Source organism: Podarcis filfolensis (assembly GCF_964270895.1).
Source record: "Podarcis filfolensis genome assembly, chromosome: 12".
Taxonomy (NCBI): Eukaryota; Metazoa; Chordata; class Lepidosauria; order Squamata; family Lacertidae; genus Podarcis; species Podarcis filfolensis.
In genome coordinates, this window is record NC_139614.1 from 46,684,708 (window position 1) to 46,703,020 (window position 18,313).

At 42.5% G+C, this 18,313-nt stretch overlaps 1 protein-coding gene across 3 annotated transcripts in view; it reads left to right on the forward strand.

The window, feature by feature from the left end:
- CNPY1 (canopy FGF signaling regulator 1) overlaps positions 1 to 18,313 on the forward strand; it is a 57,206-nt gene that overhangs the window by 33,259 nt on the left and 5,634 nt on the right. Inside the window, exons 1-3 of one of the 3 annotated variants that reach the window (XM_083580071.1) lie at positions 12,047 to 12,491; positions 12,921 to 13,124; positions 14,789 to 14,885. In XM_083580071.1, the coding sequence (XP_083436197.1) occupies positions 12,981 to 13,124; positions 14,789 to 14,885 (241 nt within the window). In that variant the 5' untranslated portion in view covers positions 12,047 to 12,491; positions 12,921 to 12,980. Of the gene's footprint in view, positions 1 to 12,046; positions 12,492 to 12,920; positions 13,125 to 14,788; positions 14,886 to 18,313 lie in introns of those variants that run through there. The other 2 variants (XM_083580070.1, XM_083580069.1) reach the window with 2 other exon arrangements.

Genomic DNA, 18,313 nt, shown 5'->3' on the forward strand with positions numbered 1-18,313 from the left:
AGGTGCTGAATGAGAGAGCTTGGCCAATGTGCAACAATGTGCACCTGGGAATTACCACCAGAAATGAAATTCGTGTGCTGGGGGAGCTGCGGGAGTCCTTAATTCCAGGATGAGTAAATATCCTAGCTAAAATTGGATGCAATACCAAAAAATATGAAAAGTGGGAGAAGGAACTGTGGTTCTAGGAATAGCTAGCACTTCCACCTGGACTCTGTGCTTGCCTGTCAGTAGTCTGTCAGATCCTGGGAAAGCTAAGAGACTTTCCTGGTGTGACACAAATAGTATTCCTTCCTGAATACCAGCTCTTCTTCCTTTGAAGTCCCTCCAAAGTGATTCCTCCTGCAGTTTCACAAACATACAGCATTCATTTTTGCACAGTTGTATCTTTTCCTGTGAGAGTCAAACAAAATAATTTTGTAAAGGACAGTCTCTGAGAAAAACAGGCAAGCACCACCAAGCAATGCCTGGGGGGAGCCTCTTTTGTGGGGGACGGGGACGGTGCAAACACTAGGTTTACGTCTGGCTTGGTCGCAGCTCAACAAACCAACAGGCACCACCAACCCTCTAAAACGACACCATTGCTCTGTAGGCAAGACCTAAGGCTACCTCTCCATGGAAGCTTTTTGTGTTTGTGTTTCTGGTTTTGCTAAATAGGAGACATGGGTACAATGGATGAGAGAGCCCCTCTGGACATGGTTTCCTTGTGGGAATATTCTACAAGATGTCATTGATGCAAAAGTGCATTCATAGTGAATTTCTACTACTTAGACTGTCCACACATTCCGCTTTATTAGTTTTGTGATGGTTCCTCAGTGGTATTGCATTATTGCCACCTGGATAGGAAACCTTGCACTGTAAAGGTAAAGGTACCCCTGAACGTTAGGTCCAGTCGCAGACGACTCTGGGGTTGCAGCGCGCATCTCGCTTTATTGGCCAAGGGAGCCGGCGTACAGCTTCCAGGTCATGTGGCCAGCATGACTAAGCCACTTCTGGTGAACCAGCACACATAAATGCCGTTTATCTTCCCACCGGAGCAGTACCTATTTATCTACTTGCACTTGACGTGCTTTCGAACAGCTAGGTGGGCAGGAGCTGGGACTGAGCAATGGGAGCTTACCCCTTAGCGGGGATTCAAACTGCCGACCTTCCGATCGGCAAGCCCTAGGCTCTGTGGTTTAGACCACAGCGCCACCCTATACAAGCACTATACTGCAACAAAAACAGGACCAACCTCATGCCACCCACCAATACAAACCTGGAACATTCGTGCTTTAAGGCATTGCAGAATTTCAGCAGGAAATTAAGATACACGCAGTGACTGGAAACACAGACCCTTCAAGTGTCCCTATTTTCCAGAGACGTTCCTGATTTAGAGAAGCCATCCTGGTTTTGGATTTGATCCCAGAATGTCCCACTTTACCTTAGGATGTCCCTATTTTCATTGGAGAAATGTTGGAGGGTATGGAGTTATCCAGCCCTGGAGCCATCTGAAGGCAATCCTGTATAGGGAAGTTTTTTTTATGTTTAGTGTTTTGTTATGTTTTTATATATGTTGGAAGCTGCTCAGAGTGGCTGGGGCAAGCCATTAAGATGTGTGGGATATAAATAGTAAAATTATCATTCTGGAATGGGACATCTCTATTTTCATTGGAGCAGTGTCAGAGGGTATGGAAACGCAGCAGTGTGTCTGCCCCAAAACTTTTGCAGATGCAAACAGTGTTGAAAGCAGAACTGCGTATCACCTCCTTGATTCCATCACGAGTGCATATCATCATGAATGTGCGATAAAAAAGACAGCTGGAGGGCCCTTTAAGTGTTCCACATCAAGTGGTATTTTCGTTTCCTGTTCTAGAAAGAACCAAATGAATCCCTATACAAACCGAGAGGGTGCTCCAGAACCTCCTACTATAAAATGAAGAAATTAGGGATAGAGCTATACTGTCTGTGGGAACAGGCACAGCGACTTCCCTTTGAGCTGTCCTGTTCTGTCCCGCGGTCTGTCTGCATGGACAGCCTGCCCTGCCCACATGGGACCTTCTCATCTTCAGGGAATACAAATTCAGGGGCAACATAGCCCCTGAATGCCGCATAGCTTCCAAGGACCACGAAAAGGAAAACCCTTTTGGTTTCTTAAAAAAAAAACTTGTGTGCCATTGTTTAAAACTAAAGCTACTTGAAACAGAATGAGATGTGATGTGTGTGATTTTCCTGTTGCTGGTTTTACACATCACATGCTGCCTCTCCCGAACTTCCTTGCTTGGGGGGCAGGTTTGGTCTAGCAGCAGTTCTTTGTGGGGATCTGGGAGTGGCACAGCCACACCAGAGACTGTCAGTTTTAGGCACTCGGAAGAATCCCAGGGATTCGGCACATCTGCTGCTCCCCCGAAGCCTCTGCATGGAAGCACCCTGAGGAGGATCTCAAGATGTCAAAAAGCACTTTCCTGCATCTGAAGGTTGCTTCAGGCCTCTCAGAGAAGTTCACCGTTATACTTCCAGGAGAGGAAAGTCAGAAGCGGGATGGGTAGGGGGCAGGGAATAGTTTTGTATTTTGATTGCTTTGCTTTTCCTTTGGTTGTCTGCTTATTATTCACATGTTGGGCAATTTTAGAATGTCCATTAGAGAATGTAAGCAATATGTTAATCAGCCAGTGTACAACACACAGGAAAGAAGCCGCTAACGAAACTGATTTTTAGCTGAAGTAGACAGTGCTGCATATGATTTAATTGGGGGAGGTAGGAGGTTATGTTGGACAATACTTTGGGGGGGGGTTCAGTGACTGAATACATAAGATTAGCTACAAGTTAAGAAAATGTACTACAGTGGTACCTCGGGTTAAGAACTTAATTCATTCTGGAGGTCCGTTCTTAACCTGAAACTGTTCTTAACCCGAAGCACCACTTTAGCTAATGGGACCTTCTGCTGCTGCTGCACCGCCGGAGCACGATTTCAGTTCTCATCCTGAAGCAAAGTTCTTAACCCGAGGTACTATTTCTGGGTTAGCGGAGTCTGTAACCTGAAGTGTCTGTAACCCGAGGTACCACTGTAAATGTATTAAGTAGTCAAAGGGAAGCACCTTCAAGTTTCAACTATTTCTGCAGGGGACGTAAAAATGACTTTCTTCAGTTGAGATCAACAGGCTTTAAGCAAACTTCACTTCTAGCTGCCTATCGCCACTTTCTGAAACTGGCATGGGCAGCCTGATCCTATCGGTTGCCGCACTGGGACAATGACTCATAGGATCAGAAACCAGGAGAGTCCTTGTGTTTCTGCTGTGGCTGAATCCGAGTCTGAGTCCTGGTGCAGCAGAAGCCACCATTATCACCGTGGTGACATTGCTGTTCCCCATTACCCATGTAGGCGACTAGCAAGACTTGACAAGAAGCTTTGATGGGACAGGGGACAAGAGAGCAAACCATTCCTTGAGCCATGTGTGATGTTCTGTGGACTTCCTTTGGCGGGCGCAGCTGTGCTAAGGGCTAAAACAGTTGTGATGATAGCCACACAATTAGCAACTGCATTTCCCCCCAGTCGCAAAGTAAATAGCTGCAGAATGGGAGCTGGTGTCCCAATCCATCAAGGAGTAAATCCCCTTCTCCTTTCCCTTGGGCCTGGTCTGGATTGCCTCCATAACTGCTATTGACTCAAAATAACAATGACAAGGAGGCAATCCTAACCCTAATCCTAGCTTCTTCCCCCCACACAGAGACACACAGATACACACTACAGTGGTACCTCGGATTACATACACTTCAGGTTACATACGCTTCAGGTTACAGACTCTGCTAACCCAGAAATAGTGCTTCAGGTTAAGAACTTTGCTTTAGGATGAGAACAGAAATTGTGCTCCGGCGGCGCAGCAGCAGCAGGAGGCCCCATTAGCTAAAGTGGTGCTTCAGGTTAAGAACAGTTTCAGGTTAAGAACGGACCTCCGGAACGAATCAAGTACTTAACCTGAGGTACCAATGTACTGCCAGTAAAGGGTGTTCCAGGGTGGGGCAGAAGGGAGCTGGCCATGCAGACTCTTGGAGATGAGCCACTACCACTACTTGGAGATGAGCCACTACCACGTCAAACAAACCAGGAGGTGGATTTTCAGCATTTTCTTGCTGCGCCGCTTGGAGCTGGCGCAGCAAGAAAATGCTGAAAATCCACCTCCTGGCTTGTTTGACATGGTAGTCTGTACCGCCTGGCATTAGCTCTCCAAGGTTTTGGCCACTATTGTCCAACCCTAACTGAAGACACTGCAGAGTCAACCTGGAACATCCTGCCTGCAAAGTGTGCCCTTCACTACGGAGCTGCAGCCCTGCCAAGACGGCTTGCACTTCCAGAGGCACACCTTGAGTGGATTTTTAGTCACCTAGGGAGGCTTAAAAAAAAAAGTTTACAGATGCATCCAGTGAGTTCCCTGTGAACGAATTCACACTGCCTAATAATAATAATAATAATAATAATTTATTATGTGTACCCCGCCCATCTGACTGGGCTTCCCCAGCCACTCTGGGCGGCTTCCAACAAAGATTAAAAATACATTAAAATGTCACACATTAAAAACTTCCCTGAACAGGGCTGCCTTCAGATGTCTTCTAAATGTCAGGTAGTTGTTTATCTCTTTGACATCTGATGGAAGGGCGTTCCACAGGGCGGGCGCCACTACCGAGAAGGCCCTCTGCCTGGTTCCCTGTAACTTGGCTTCTTGCAGTGAGGGAACCTCCAGAAGGCCCTCGGCACTGGACCTCAGTGTCCGGGCAGAACAATGGGGGGGAGACGCTCCTTCAGGTATACTGGACCGAGAGAGCTTGATTCACTTCACCAAGCAAGCTGTTCAGCTCTCCTCCAGAAGACAAGAGGAAGTATCTTCTACTGATTCAGACCACTCACAGTTCATTGTGCTTGCTGTGGTCTGCACAGACTGGCAGCAGCTTCCCAAAGTTTCAGCTGGGAGTTTTTTCCCCCAGCGTTGCCTTTTATTACCTTCATGTCTCACCTTTCCACCAAAGGAGCTCACATGCCATCCATGGTTCTTCCTTTCCCGCTTTTGTCCTCACAACCCTGTGAGGTAGGTTAGGCTGAGGGAGAATACTGGGCCTAAGGTCATCCAGTGAGCTTCATGGTTGAGTGGAGATCATAACCCAGGTCTCCCAAGTCCAGTACTCAAAGCACTGTCTCACACTAGCTCTCCCTGCAGAGTTTTCAGGATTGAATCCAGTACCTTTTGCATTAACAGCATGCGTTTTATTACTGAGTAACAGCCCTTGTGGTATTTGCAAGACTGGAAATGATCCACAGAGACAGAAGGAACAAAACTCAGCAGTGTGCTCCTACCAAACTACTGTGTACCTTGGTTTATGAACTTAATCTGTTCTGGAAGTCCGTTCTGAAACTGAAACTGTTCTTAAACTGAGGCACGCTTTCCCTAATGAGGCCTCCTGCTGCCAGTGCCCTTCCACCGTTTGCCTTCCGTTCTTAGACTGAGGTAGAGTTCGCAAACCGGACACTACTTCCAGTTTTGCGGAGTTTGTAAATTGAATCAGGACTGTTCTGAAACCGAGGTACCACTGTATATACAAAGCTGGCATCTAGGAGAATCACCACAGAATGGGAAGACGTGGCTACAGTATTGGGAAGGAAGGCATGCTGAGGATGGCTTTCCCTGGAGAAAAGTTGGAACAGCCAAGGAGAATGAACCTGCAGGACTGAGATGGCATAAACAGCAGGCCAGAGGCGATTGGTGATGACCATTGAGGCTGGTGGCATAGAGAGGACAGGACAGCAGATGTTTGGGATAGCGATAGGTGGCTCTAAGGGGATGCAGAGCATTGCATGGCTACAGTCCTCTGCACATTCACATGAGACTAAGCCCCACAGAACGCAGTGGCCAAGCAGGCTTGGATGAAGCTCTCTTATCAGTTGCCCACATCCTTTTCTTCTAAAAGTACACAAAAACCACACACAGCCTTATTAACAAGCATCATCCAAGTAATCAGTACAGTGGTACCTCTGGTTACATACTTAATTCGTTCCAGAGGTCTGTTCTTAACCTGAAACTGTTCTTAACCTGAAGCACTACTTTAGTTAATGGGGCCTGCTGCTGCTGCGCCGCCGGAGCATGATTTCTGTTCTCATCCTGAAGCAAAGTTCTTAACCCGAGGTACTATTTCTGAGTTAGCAGTGTCTGTAACCTGAAGCGTCTGTAACCCAAGGTACCACTGTAATCAGCAAAAGGAAGGGGGGGGGAGAATCCACTGAACATGGAGTTTTATTTTGAATAAAGATGCTTTGGGTGGGCCTTAGGTTAACATTTTTCAGGGCACAGTTCTTAACCAAAATATAATAATAATAATAATAATAATAATAATAATAATAATAATAATAATATATTATATATACCTTGCTCATCTGGCTGGGTTTCCTCAGCCACTCTGGGCGGCTTCCAACAAAGTGGTCTGTTAAAATACAGTGGTCTGTTAAACATTAAAAGCTTCCCTAAAGAGGGCTGCCTTCAGATATCTTCTAAAAGTCTGGTAGTTGTTCTTCTCTTTGACATCTGGTGGGAGGGTGTTCCACAGGGCAGGTGCCCTACCGAGAAGGCCCTCTGCCTGGTTCCCTGTAACTTGGCTTCTTGCAGTGATGGAACCACCAGAAGGCCATCAGAGTTGGACCTCAGTGTCCGGGCAGAACAATGGGGGTGGAGACGCTCCTTCAGGTATACTGGACCGAGGCCATTTAGACAACAAGGTATGCATCATCATACAAATACGATATATTTTGGAAAGTTGCTTGTCTGCTCACTATTCATTTGGACGCCTCTTAAGAATTGTAACTTTCCAAATTTTGCACGATGGTTCCTGAGATCAAGGAGCAGGTTTTAATCTATGTTTGGATACCATTGGACACCATTTTGAATCAACATGATGTACTGATCCATTTCAGAACTTCCCTGATTTTAACCACTAATCTTGTTTACGGCACTGATATTTTTCAGCGCCATAGATTTTCCAAGTGGCGCAGGGTACGAGGCTGCTAGTAGGTTATAAAAGATCAGACATTACTTTACAAAGTGTAGTACGAGTCTACCTCTATGTTTTATTTGTGCGGGGGTTTGGCAGCAGCACCCAAGGCAAAAGATTCAATCCTTTCTATTTTCTATTTCTACCGGATAGCAACAAATCCATTTTATGCTGTGAATCATCAGCTCCTTGCTGATAATTAAATGATCCAGTTGTTGCATTCTAATTTCTGTGGCTTGTAGTAACCAGTGTTACTCCCATTGAAATTAATGGACATGACTAACGTAGCTTAATGAATTCAGTGGGTCTACTCTAAGTATAACGGAGTTGGACACAACCTTGTGTTTGTATCTCGCACTTTATCAAGTAGGACACTAGAGCATCAGTCAACTCTTCCCTCCATAGCCTGACTCTCATAGGTTCCCACCCATCCCCCAACTCCCAAATCGGCCATCTCACTATTGCAGAGGTTTAGTACAGGTAAAAACAAAGGCAGATCGTTGCTCTGTTAACTTGATTGTTTTTATCATGGACATCATTTTACATGAAAATTGTTTTACATGAAAGAATACAATATTCAATATAACATAGCATATGGCGGTTGTTGTTGTTGCTGTTGCTGCTGTGCTGTTTGAATGAGCCTAGAATTACACACTGGATATTCTGTCGCTGTTTCTTGGTGCAATGAGTGCGCATTCGGGAATGGACCACAGAAAAAATTGTTTTAGGGCTGGCGTTGGTGGTGGTCTCACATGAAGTGGAACGCAACTGTTGCTTATGCAGCCAGCTCTGGAGTAACAGAGCCTGCCTTTCTTCACTATCGAGGAAGGCTTTTAATTCCAGATGTTAGAATTTCAGTGTTTGTTACTGTAAATGAAGTTACGCTGATTAGTTACAGCACAAAAGCTAAAGTACCTTCCTCTGCTCAGATCACGACTCTTAATAACGATGATGGGGGGGAGGGGCTTTCTCCATGAATTTGCCTCTCTTATATACATCTCTACACAAGTGACCACAGTTTTCCATTGGGAAAACTCCTACTTTAAAAAAAATATAAATACGGTAAATAAATCTGAGTGAACAATGTTCGCAGGCTAAAACAGGGGACAGGATTTGTGTTTCCATGCGAATGAATGTTTCCTGCTCAACGTCACATTTTCGTAATAAGCTTGTGTTTTTTTAAAGCATAACTTTCTTTGAAATTTTCCTGTTGGTGAATAAAGTCTCTCTCTCTTTTTTAATTAAGCAAGCCCAGGTGGTAGATCCACACAGCAAACACATTTTTCCAACCTTTATTATGCCTTGTTAGAATTCTCTCCTTTAAAAGGATTTCTAATTATATTGTCTAATAAAACTAAACCTTGGAGATCATTTGCATATTATATGAAGAAATCTCATACAACAAACTCACAGTGGATTCAATTAACATAATAGCTAATTATATATCCCATCAGCCTTTTGAGTAGTTCGGCATTCATGTTTCTCCTCTTCTAGCCTAGAGCAAAGGGGAAGGGGGAACGGGGCTTTTGGAGTTCTCACTTTTAAATATTGACTCTTAATAAATATCGGAAATGATTGGAATACTTTTGTCAATTATAAAGCTTGTGATTAAATGACATGAAACACTTTTTTAAAACACTTGTTTCCAAATTCCTGGAATCCCACCCCTCCGCACAGCTAAGTCACTAACTTCTGAACGCTTGTTAGAAGTGAACTTACTCATATACGTGGGTGGTTGAACATACGTAAACATGCTTGCATAATTCATACATACTGCAACACTGACAGAGGAAGAGGAAGGCGGGAGGGAAAGAGAGAGAGAGAGAGAGAGAGAGAGAGGGAATGGCTTTCACATGGAAAATACTTGATTGGCACTCTGGATTTTGGAAGATGTCCATCTGCAGCCGTTACATTTTTATTTTTCTTATCCCATGCCCACAACCCAATTGCATTCTTGGCTGGTTATGGTCTCTATCAAGGCACAAATTTACAACGAGATTAGCAGAGACATAGTAATGAACTGGCTCATGAGCTTCCTTGTAATTGACTGTTATGAAGGTGTCATCTCTGCAGCCTGTAATGAATTCTCCATCGTGGGGCTTAAAATTGGCTAAAATATTCTGGAACTGATTTGCCTCTCTATGTGCACATGACCATGTGTGTTGTAGCAGATATTAACTTTCTCTCTCTCTCACTCACTCGCTTTCAGCATTTTGAAATATTGGAAAGATCAGCTTACTCCCCCCCTCCCCATGTCAGACATGCTTTGAATGATCAGCAGCACTGTGGGATTTTTTTTAAAAAAAATAATCTGGGAAAAGCTTGGAGAAGTCCATGCAGTGCTAAAATTTGCACAAACAACAAAAACCAACAGGGGTTAGAGGGATTTTGGTGGGGGGATATACCATCTTGTTGTTTTGCAAAAAATAAATAAATGATAAGCTAAAAGTTTGATACAAAGTAAGATGCCTTTCTCTTGTTACAATGATGGCTGCCTTGTTATTCATATTTTAATGAGCTTACTATCTCTGCGACAGCTTTTTCGGGATGGAGTGAGGCCCACATCTCCGGTGTGACTACAATGGGAGTTGCTTTATTGACAAGTACCATTCAAAATCTTCAGAGTCTCCAAAGAAAGGCTTTCATTTTCTGCCACATGCCTAAATGCTTCCCCCCTTTTTATTATTGAGGCAATTTTAAAGCATCCTTAACTTTGGAGGGGGGGGGGAAGGATGTTGCACTGGTAGTGGCCGTGGCTGGGATATATTTGTAGAGAAAGTATATACCTCAGGGAAATACATTTAGTTGAAATGCAAATTGCTGTTGCTTACTAATCAAACCAGGTTAGCTAAAGACTGGCAAAAATCGTACCTATTTCATTTGTGGGATTTATGCTTTGTGTGTGTGTGTGTATTGTATATTTCTATATAATAATAGCACCCACATCTGTATGGAAGGGTGATTCAATCTCCCAATAATTCGGGGGGGGGGGGGGGGTAAGGAAACTAGTCTCACACTGAGTGAACTCATTTCAGAAAGGGGTGGGAAGTGGTTTGAGAAAATGAAATGTTTGTAGTAACTGTGATCAGCCACTGTGGCAATCCTACTTATCATTATTACTTTGCTAAATATAAAAAGAGCATATTGAAATGCACATGAAATCCATGAGTCCTTCATTGGTTTCGGTTTGAAATCTCACACAGCATCCGATAGGCTTGATCTGAATCAAACTCTACATAAGTTGTATGCTGCAAGTACAAGATAAATACTCATGTCTCTGAGCCAGTCTCACTGTGTATGGCAACATCTGCACACACAGGCAATGGGGGTAACCGAGCTGATTGTTTCATCTGTTATCATATTTGTTGTAAACTTGGTTTTAAAAATGTTATGTCATAAGAAGTGTATTCCAATGTCATAGGGCACAGATCAGCACATGGCTAAGCATACTTAACTGTCACTGGTGTCAATGGGACAGAAATATGCTTATGCTCGCATTGAGTTGTTGACTTTCATATTTTCTGAAGTTCTCATTTGTATGTCTCCAGTCCGAATCCCCTCGCAGTCCTTTGTAGCATTTGCTGCTTATCTGAGGCGTGTTTATGGTACTTCATTGGGTTGGATTTAGCCAACTGAGGAATAGAGGAAGATCTTCCGAAAGAACTTTTTTCCCTGCTCCAAGCTTCACAAAATACCCATCCTGCTGTTATGGAAATGCTACAGATCATTTTTCAATCAGTCTGCTGAGATAGAACTTGTGCATAATTCTTCCTGTCATATTTAATTGTCCTGCATTTTTATTTAGGCTTGAAAACTAACTATGCCCCATAGTTAGTTTCATATCCTACGTCCTATTTTGAATGATGCCCTTTGCTCATAATCCGACACAGAGTTAAACAAGCACTGAAAGCGATGACCTGGAGCACTCTTAACCCTGTATGAGACTGTAGCCATGGCAGCTATAGGATGGTATAGTTGTGTCAGAGATAATAAAAACTCCCTGAACTTTAACACTCATTATTATCATTGCATCATGTGCTACTTTTGGTCAAATCCTTAGGCTCTGTAATAAGTTTTAGGCAAAGTTGTGTCTTGGAAATGAAGACATTGCAGATTTCGAAAAGATGTGAAAGTAGCAGAAGAAAAGCAGACAAGCAAATCCTTGTTTTCTTATATCCATCTTGATTCTAAACATAATAAAGGAAGCTCCATTGAAATAAATGGAAATTACTTCCAAATAATGACTTTCTAACCCCCAAGCCATAAGCGGGGGGGGGGGGGGCAGTGTTGCTGAATTGCATATTCCACTTAATCTTTTGGGAACCATGCTGCTTGGTCACTGTTTATGTGCAAGTGTTTGTTTGTGTGTGAGAGAGGGAATAAGAGAGGAAGAGAGAGGGGAAGTATAATTCCATGTGTGCGCAGAACCACATTTGGGATAATCTGCTTAATTTACGAATTGGCCTTCAATATGGCGCTTGAAAATTTGCATCCAACATTTGCAGGGGGATAAAACCCACATCATTTACCTTTTTTGTTGCTCCCAGTTTCCATAAAAAAAAGTTAAGATTCCAAATGCAAAACGGGGCTGAGGCTGAAGGAGAACGTCTCATAAAAGGGCCCAGTTTAAGAAGCACAAGAGGTGGGGAGCGGAGGAGGAGGGGGAGGAGGAACCCTAAGCTTTAATTTTAATTCTTCTGCCTTTATTTATCTGATTTGTAGCCAGATGGTGGTGAAGCAAGGAACTCCTTTGTGTAAACGGAGCACACATATGAAAGTGCTTCTGTAATGTAATCATTGAGACCGGAAGGCTTCATACCGCGCCTGAAAAGAGACAATGGAGACTGGATATATCAACATTGCAGAAATCGAGTTCATTTGTGATTCAGTCCCTTTGACTATGGTTGTCATGATAACTTCCTACTTTGATCAGCAGAGGGTGGAGAGGGGGGGAGAAAGATCTTCTAAAGGCCCAAGGATGCAGCCCTGTTGTTTACTGTGCACTTGGCTTCAATTCACGCCCCCTTCCGGAAGAAGCAACAGGGATAGGCGCATCTTGCACCTTGACCTGTCTAGACGGGAGAGAAGTTTTTTGTCCCGGTTTCCAGGGATGAGGGCTGCTCTTTGACCTCTGCAGCACTAGCTGTTGAGACCCTCGCTAAGTATGTAGGTAGCGTCTAAATGTTTACCCCCTCCGAATTCTTGCTTAATTCTGAAGGAAGAGGCATGGGCGAAGACATGGGCCAGCTGCTGGAAAATAAAGCTCGTAACAGTAGAACCTGGGAGAAGCTAAATTTTGTAAGCGGTTATTTTCTTTCTGCAAACCCCTGGGAGGCATTAAACAGCTGCATCTGAGTTGACGAACAGCAAGTAAGACAGACCAACTGAAGGACTTGGGGGGGGGGAGAGAGAGGGAGAGAGACTTTTTAGAAACTGCTCCCGTTAAAGAAGCAAAGCTGATTCCAACAAGAAATCTTTCAAGGGTACGTCCAGAAAACGTGGGCCATGGAAAGATGATTTTTCTCTTTGCTTTGCTGAGTCTTATACATCTCCTTTTAATAGCAAAATGTGCTTGCAAATCTAAAAGCTTACAATGGCACATTAGTCTATAAGGAATGCTTTATGAGAACTGTAGATGTTTATTTTAATTTTTTTTGCAAGTGTCATCGTAGATTCAGCTGACATTTTTAATTATGTGTGTAATATAATATGGGTCAACAATTATGCAGATATGGAGATCTGCTGACATTGCTCTGTTTCCTTGACCTGTGTAAGAGCCCTGTGCTTGTAGCCTTTTGCCTTTGTGATATTTGGAAATTTCAGTGTATACAGATATATATATATATATATATATATATAGAGAGAGAGAGAGAGAGAGAGAGAGAGAGATGTAATTTTCTCCTTTCCTTTAGGTTGCTTTTACAAAGTCAGAGACCTTCTTAACGGACGTTTTGGAAAAGATATGTGATCGGATGAACGACTATCAACTTCAAGACGACCCAGTCACTAACAAAAAGATATTCAAGAGATATGCTCCTAGGAAAGATGAGCCAATCTACGCAGAATATAAAAAATACTTTTTTTATTCTGACGCTTATAAGCCCTTGAAATATGCGGTAAGACAACATAATAAACTGGTGACATTTCGGGCTGAATTGCTATTAGCATAATGTTTGATATTGTATATTAAATCACTTCACTCAACGTAAAGCCAGGGCTTTGATAATGCTACGCTGTTTCTGTAGGCTCTTTAGTAGTTTGTAATTTATAACAACAAATGGTATGGCATGGCCTAGAGATGCAAAATCATGACACACAGCACCTGTGTTGTATAGATAGAAGCTGTTGACTCCATTTCTGTGTAATTGGTTGTTTAAACTAGAATATTTTTTTAAAAATATATATATCATCTGCTTTACTGGCAATTATTTTTCAGTGGTATAGATCAATACTATGTTGCGGCTCTGTTTTTTAAGAAGTAGGCAACTGTGATGGTAAGGTAAGAATCCAAATTAATTATAATGTAATTTCAAATCTTTATTTGCTATTCAGAGTGGGAAAGGTCGCGCCTACGCCTGTCTTTTCCTTGGGCCTTGTCGACAGGGTCCACATATATTCTGAGGGCCTAGAGTGTGTTGAAGCAAGAGGGCAGGTCCTAAGATGGCCTAGCGCCAAGTTGTTCGCTTGTGAAAGAACACATAATTTTTTCCTGTACCAGGCATCATCGTACATTAGAGAATGCTCACTGTTCTGCTTTGTTTTTTAAGTATTTAAAGCAAAGGGGTGGCGGCGGCGGGAAGCAGGAACCTCAATCCAAAACTTAGCATGTGGAAGTAAAACTCATTGTTGTCAAAGGAATTTGCTTATAAGTACCAATGTCTTTAGATCCGGGGTGCATGTGCAATTGTAGTAGCTATACTAATGTGAATCCAGAAATATGATTTGTGGTCCAGTTGAATTGCTCTTGTTTCCTGTGACAAGTTGAAGCAAATTACTGGATTTTAAGATCCTGTGTTTAAATTAATGTGCTAAAACTTTACCCCCCTGTCCCCGTTATGGCGTATTCCGACTCTAACCTTTGGCGCTGGGTAAGAGTTGGCCATCCTCCACAGTCGATGTTTGGTCCTGATTAAACCCATTTGTTGTTGTTTTTAAAGTGCACATGATGGGGTTCTTTCCGCTTTTGCCACAACCCGTTTTGGAGTTTTGGGGAAAGAGGCATTTACACCTGTAAGTTTCAGACAAAATGGCCGAGGAGAGCTTAACTGCCTACCACCCGAAGAGATTTTTCAAGCACAGCGCCCTTGTCACTTTTGTACCATTTTGCACAACATTAGCATTCTGCTAAAATGGAAAACCGTGTGCGCAAATATATGTGTGTGCATATGTGTGTGCATCTATACAAACACACACATGTACGCACCCATGGCGAGAATGCGGATATAATCATTTTTTTAAAAAATATACATTTAATTTAAACCAGTTGTATCGCCATTAAAGCAGCCTGCATTATGAGGAAACAATTGCAGTAAAATATAATCCTTAACAAAATATCATTATGCAAAGCATTATTTTCTTTCTTTTTTCTTTTTTAAATAAGCATATATTGAAATTCAATATAACTGTTAATTATATGGGGGGGAATAGAACAATTGATCAGGGTGCTGCACAAGCAAACAATCCCAAACAGTCTTTGTGAGGCGGTTCTTCCTTTTTCTGCTCTGTGTAAATGGTCTTGTTTAGTTCTTTGCTGGAGATCTGCTATTTTTCTCCCTTTCAGTGCGAAACTATCATAGAACAGTATGAAGATGAAATATACTCACTTATCGCCCAGGAGGCAGACTTTCTGGCTGACAAGCTGTGCATTGAAAAATCAGGTACTGTGTCTGATGTAACATGTGCTGCTCTCTCTCAACAGCAACTCCCCCCCCCCACCTCCCCTCCCCTCCACCCAGTTGTATTGCTCGGGTGCAGCAAAAGCACTTGGGTATGGGGGGGGATGTTCTGTAGATGGAAGATGCACTGACATCGCACTGCCGTGAACTGGGGGCAGAAAGTGGGATCCTCTAAATAGACTGAAAATCTGCTCTTAAATTCTGTCATGCCACCCATTTTTAAAACGCCAAGCGCATGTGCTACGAATTTTCGTCAAGTATTACAAGTGCCAGGTTTTTTCCGTAGACATATATATGTGTATATGTGTGTGCATGCGTATGTAATAAATAGGCAATCAGGTGTGTGTGTGTGTGTGTGTGTGTGTGTGTGTGTAGATAAATAGAACCACATCTTGCCTCACAACATATTCCTTACATACAACGCTTGAGGTTGCCATCGTGAGCCGGTTGAGGCCAATGGCCCCAGATTTTAATGGTGCTGGGATGCACCCAGCTTTTATCTTTAGCAGTTGTTTCCTTTTGTGATATCCTGGGAGTGGGGGGCGGGCAGTGGAATATGAGCGAGAACAAATAAACATTGCAACGCTTCCCAAAGTATTTTGGTAGGCCACGTGCCCTTAAGCAGTTTCAAGATTGATTCCTGCTCAAATCACATTTTGTGGACTTCCTTACCCCCACCCCCCACCCCCCAAAAAAGAATTGGTACTTTTGCTTCATCCTTTAAATAGCAAATGCGTGGTTCTGTAGTGTGATCCAGAAGTTTCTAACTGAAATAATGCCCAGATAAATTATTCCCTGTTAGGAATATTCATTCATGTTTGTCATGCATCCACCTTGCTTTTAGTTTTACATATTAATATTTAAGGCCAAGAAGGCCATTCTGCTTAATCCATTTCGGTCAAATTCTAAATAGATTTAGACCAGGCTTCACGAACCTGGTGCCCTCCAGGACTCATGGGTGTTGTAGTCCAAAACATCTGGAGGGCAGCAGGTTGCGGAAGGTGACATAGACCATCGCCTTTGGATAAAAACATTTTAGGAATAAAGAGTGAGTGAAAGAGTATGGGTGGAAATGTACATCTAACGATCACTACTATAATATTTAATAGGCTTTTAAGGTTCAAAATAACTATTATTAATTTCCAAAATAAGGGATATTAAAAGTTAAACGTTGATGGAACTTAGGAAGTGTCCATAGAAGTTTATTTTATGTTTTTAAGTATAATATGTAGGAGGACTGGAAAAGTGTAGCTGTTAAAAAGCCTCCATTGCGACACCCACAGATAAATCATTTAAAAACAAAGTATACCAAGATGTTTCTTTTGATCAGGGCATCATCTATATTGCTTTTCTTAAAATATTAGAAAAGGCAAAGATTGAAGGTTGTTTTCAGAACTCTGCATGCACTTCCCATAGTCTGTTATTTCCCCAGCCCCAAACTATATGGAGGCGAAGAGAAAAGGGCATTGAAGAGTAAGGAAAAACTGGGTGAACGATCTGAGCAGATTTTCTCCGACTCACTGATCTAACTCTCAAACTTGCCCGGAGTTTTAGGGTGAAGTAATTTGCCGTCACACTGAAGCCAAAAGTATGTTGAAAGTTGTATGTAATGAATTCTGTTTCCTGGGACAACTGGCAAAGTAAGCTTTTGTTTATGAAAACCCACGCCAAAGTAGGTTAGTAAACGTGCAGCCTGTGCACAATTACACAGGTGTCAGTCCTATTGAACATAGTAAGATTTACTTCCAAGAAAACTTGCACCAGGTTAGGTATCAGGTTAGTTAGTCTTTCGTCTTCTTTCTCGTCTCTCCTGGCTAATTTCATAAATCACAGCCCCCTTGGTCAGTTATATGTATATGCATATGTATATGTGTACACACTTTTATTTTATTTTAATAAAAGTGTATAAAGTTATCCTCGGCATTCTGATTTCCTTAAAAGAACCCCCGGGAAACTGACTTGCCTCATGAGAACTTGGGTTTACTATCATCCCACTCAACGGGACTCATTTCCACATAATCCTGTTTAGAATTGTGGCTTTAGATTGCGATTCAAAGCAGGCTTACTTGGAAGCAATTTCTTCTGAAATCAATGGGTCTTCAAAGAAGGCACATTTGGGACTGTGACAAAATACAACCAATGCCAGAAGGGAAAGGGGCAGGCCTTCACATCGGCTGGAGGGATTCAAACATTTGGGTCTCACGGAACTAAATAACTATCAGAGGTGTTTTCTTAAATAAATATATAAGAACAGCAGCGGTAGTTTTGCTGCTTTTGCCTGGACGTGGCTGGAGAGGAAACAAGAAAATAGAGTGCAAGAATAGAGCAGTCCTTGTGACTGACCTTGTAAAATCTCACAGGACTACAAACATGGCAGACATGCTAAAGAGAAACTCCACAAAATGCAAGGGAGAAAGGAAAGCAGCCAGCCACACTATCTGACTCCCGTTTCCATATGGGGAAGGAGAAAAAGAAGTTTGACATTAAAGAGAGCTCCCAAACACATTTCTAGAGAAAAACGTTTAGTTTTAAAGAAAGAAAGAAAATAAGAGAAGCCATGGCATTCAGCTTTCAGATTAATTCAGATCTACAACATCATCAATGGAAGGAGATAAAACTGCTTAGCTTTAAGGAAGCCAAAAGCATCTCAGCTTCTGGTAGGGAGGGAATCTGATTCCAAATTGGCAGGAGAATCACATCTGGCAATCAGAGAAGTATAAAAGTAAAGTTCCCCAGGAATCACTGCGCAGAGGCACCACATAGACCGGGCTAAGTGGCAAAATATGGGGAAATCCTTGTTTATGCTTTCCCCCAGCTCTATTATCACATTACAACTTTGTTATAAATTTGTTTTGATGTTGGCAGCCATTCCCATCTGCTTGCAGCTTGTGTAGGGGTATATACTCAAGAAACTGTTTTCAGTGTGTGCAGAGCTTTGTGAAAGATGAGTGCTTTCAGTCAACCAAATGGCCCACAAAAAGAATTTGCCCATGGCAGTTCGTGGGGCTGTAAATTTCACTGGAAAATACAAAATACAGAAAGACAGTGCAGAAATATTTTGAAGTGTTGCACAAAGCAAAATTCAGAGAATATGATGTTATTTTGAGGGGCTCATAGGAACAATAGCTTGTGCTATTACTGTGTTATCTTTTACGTTGTATGAATGGAAAATATTCAGGGTCCTCAGTCTTGTTGCAAGGGGTGAAGAGGGAAATTGCACAGACTCCCTAAGAATTTGTCCAGCTGATGCTACCAATATGTCAGATTCAAGAAACATTTGCTGTAAAGATATACTGGCATTTCTTTGCATGTTTACATGACATTTGTGTTCCTTGTTGACTAAAGAGCAAAAAAACCACACACTTTTAATGATGTGTGTTAAAATGATGAAACTGTTTGATATAGACAAC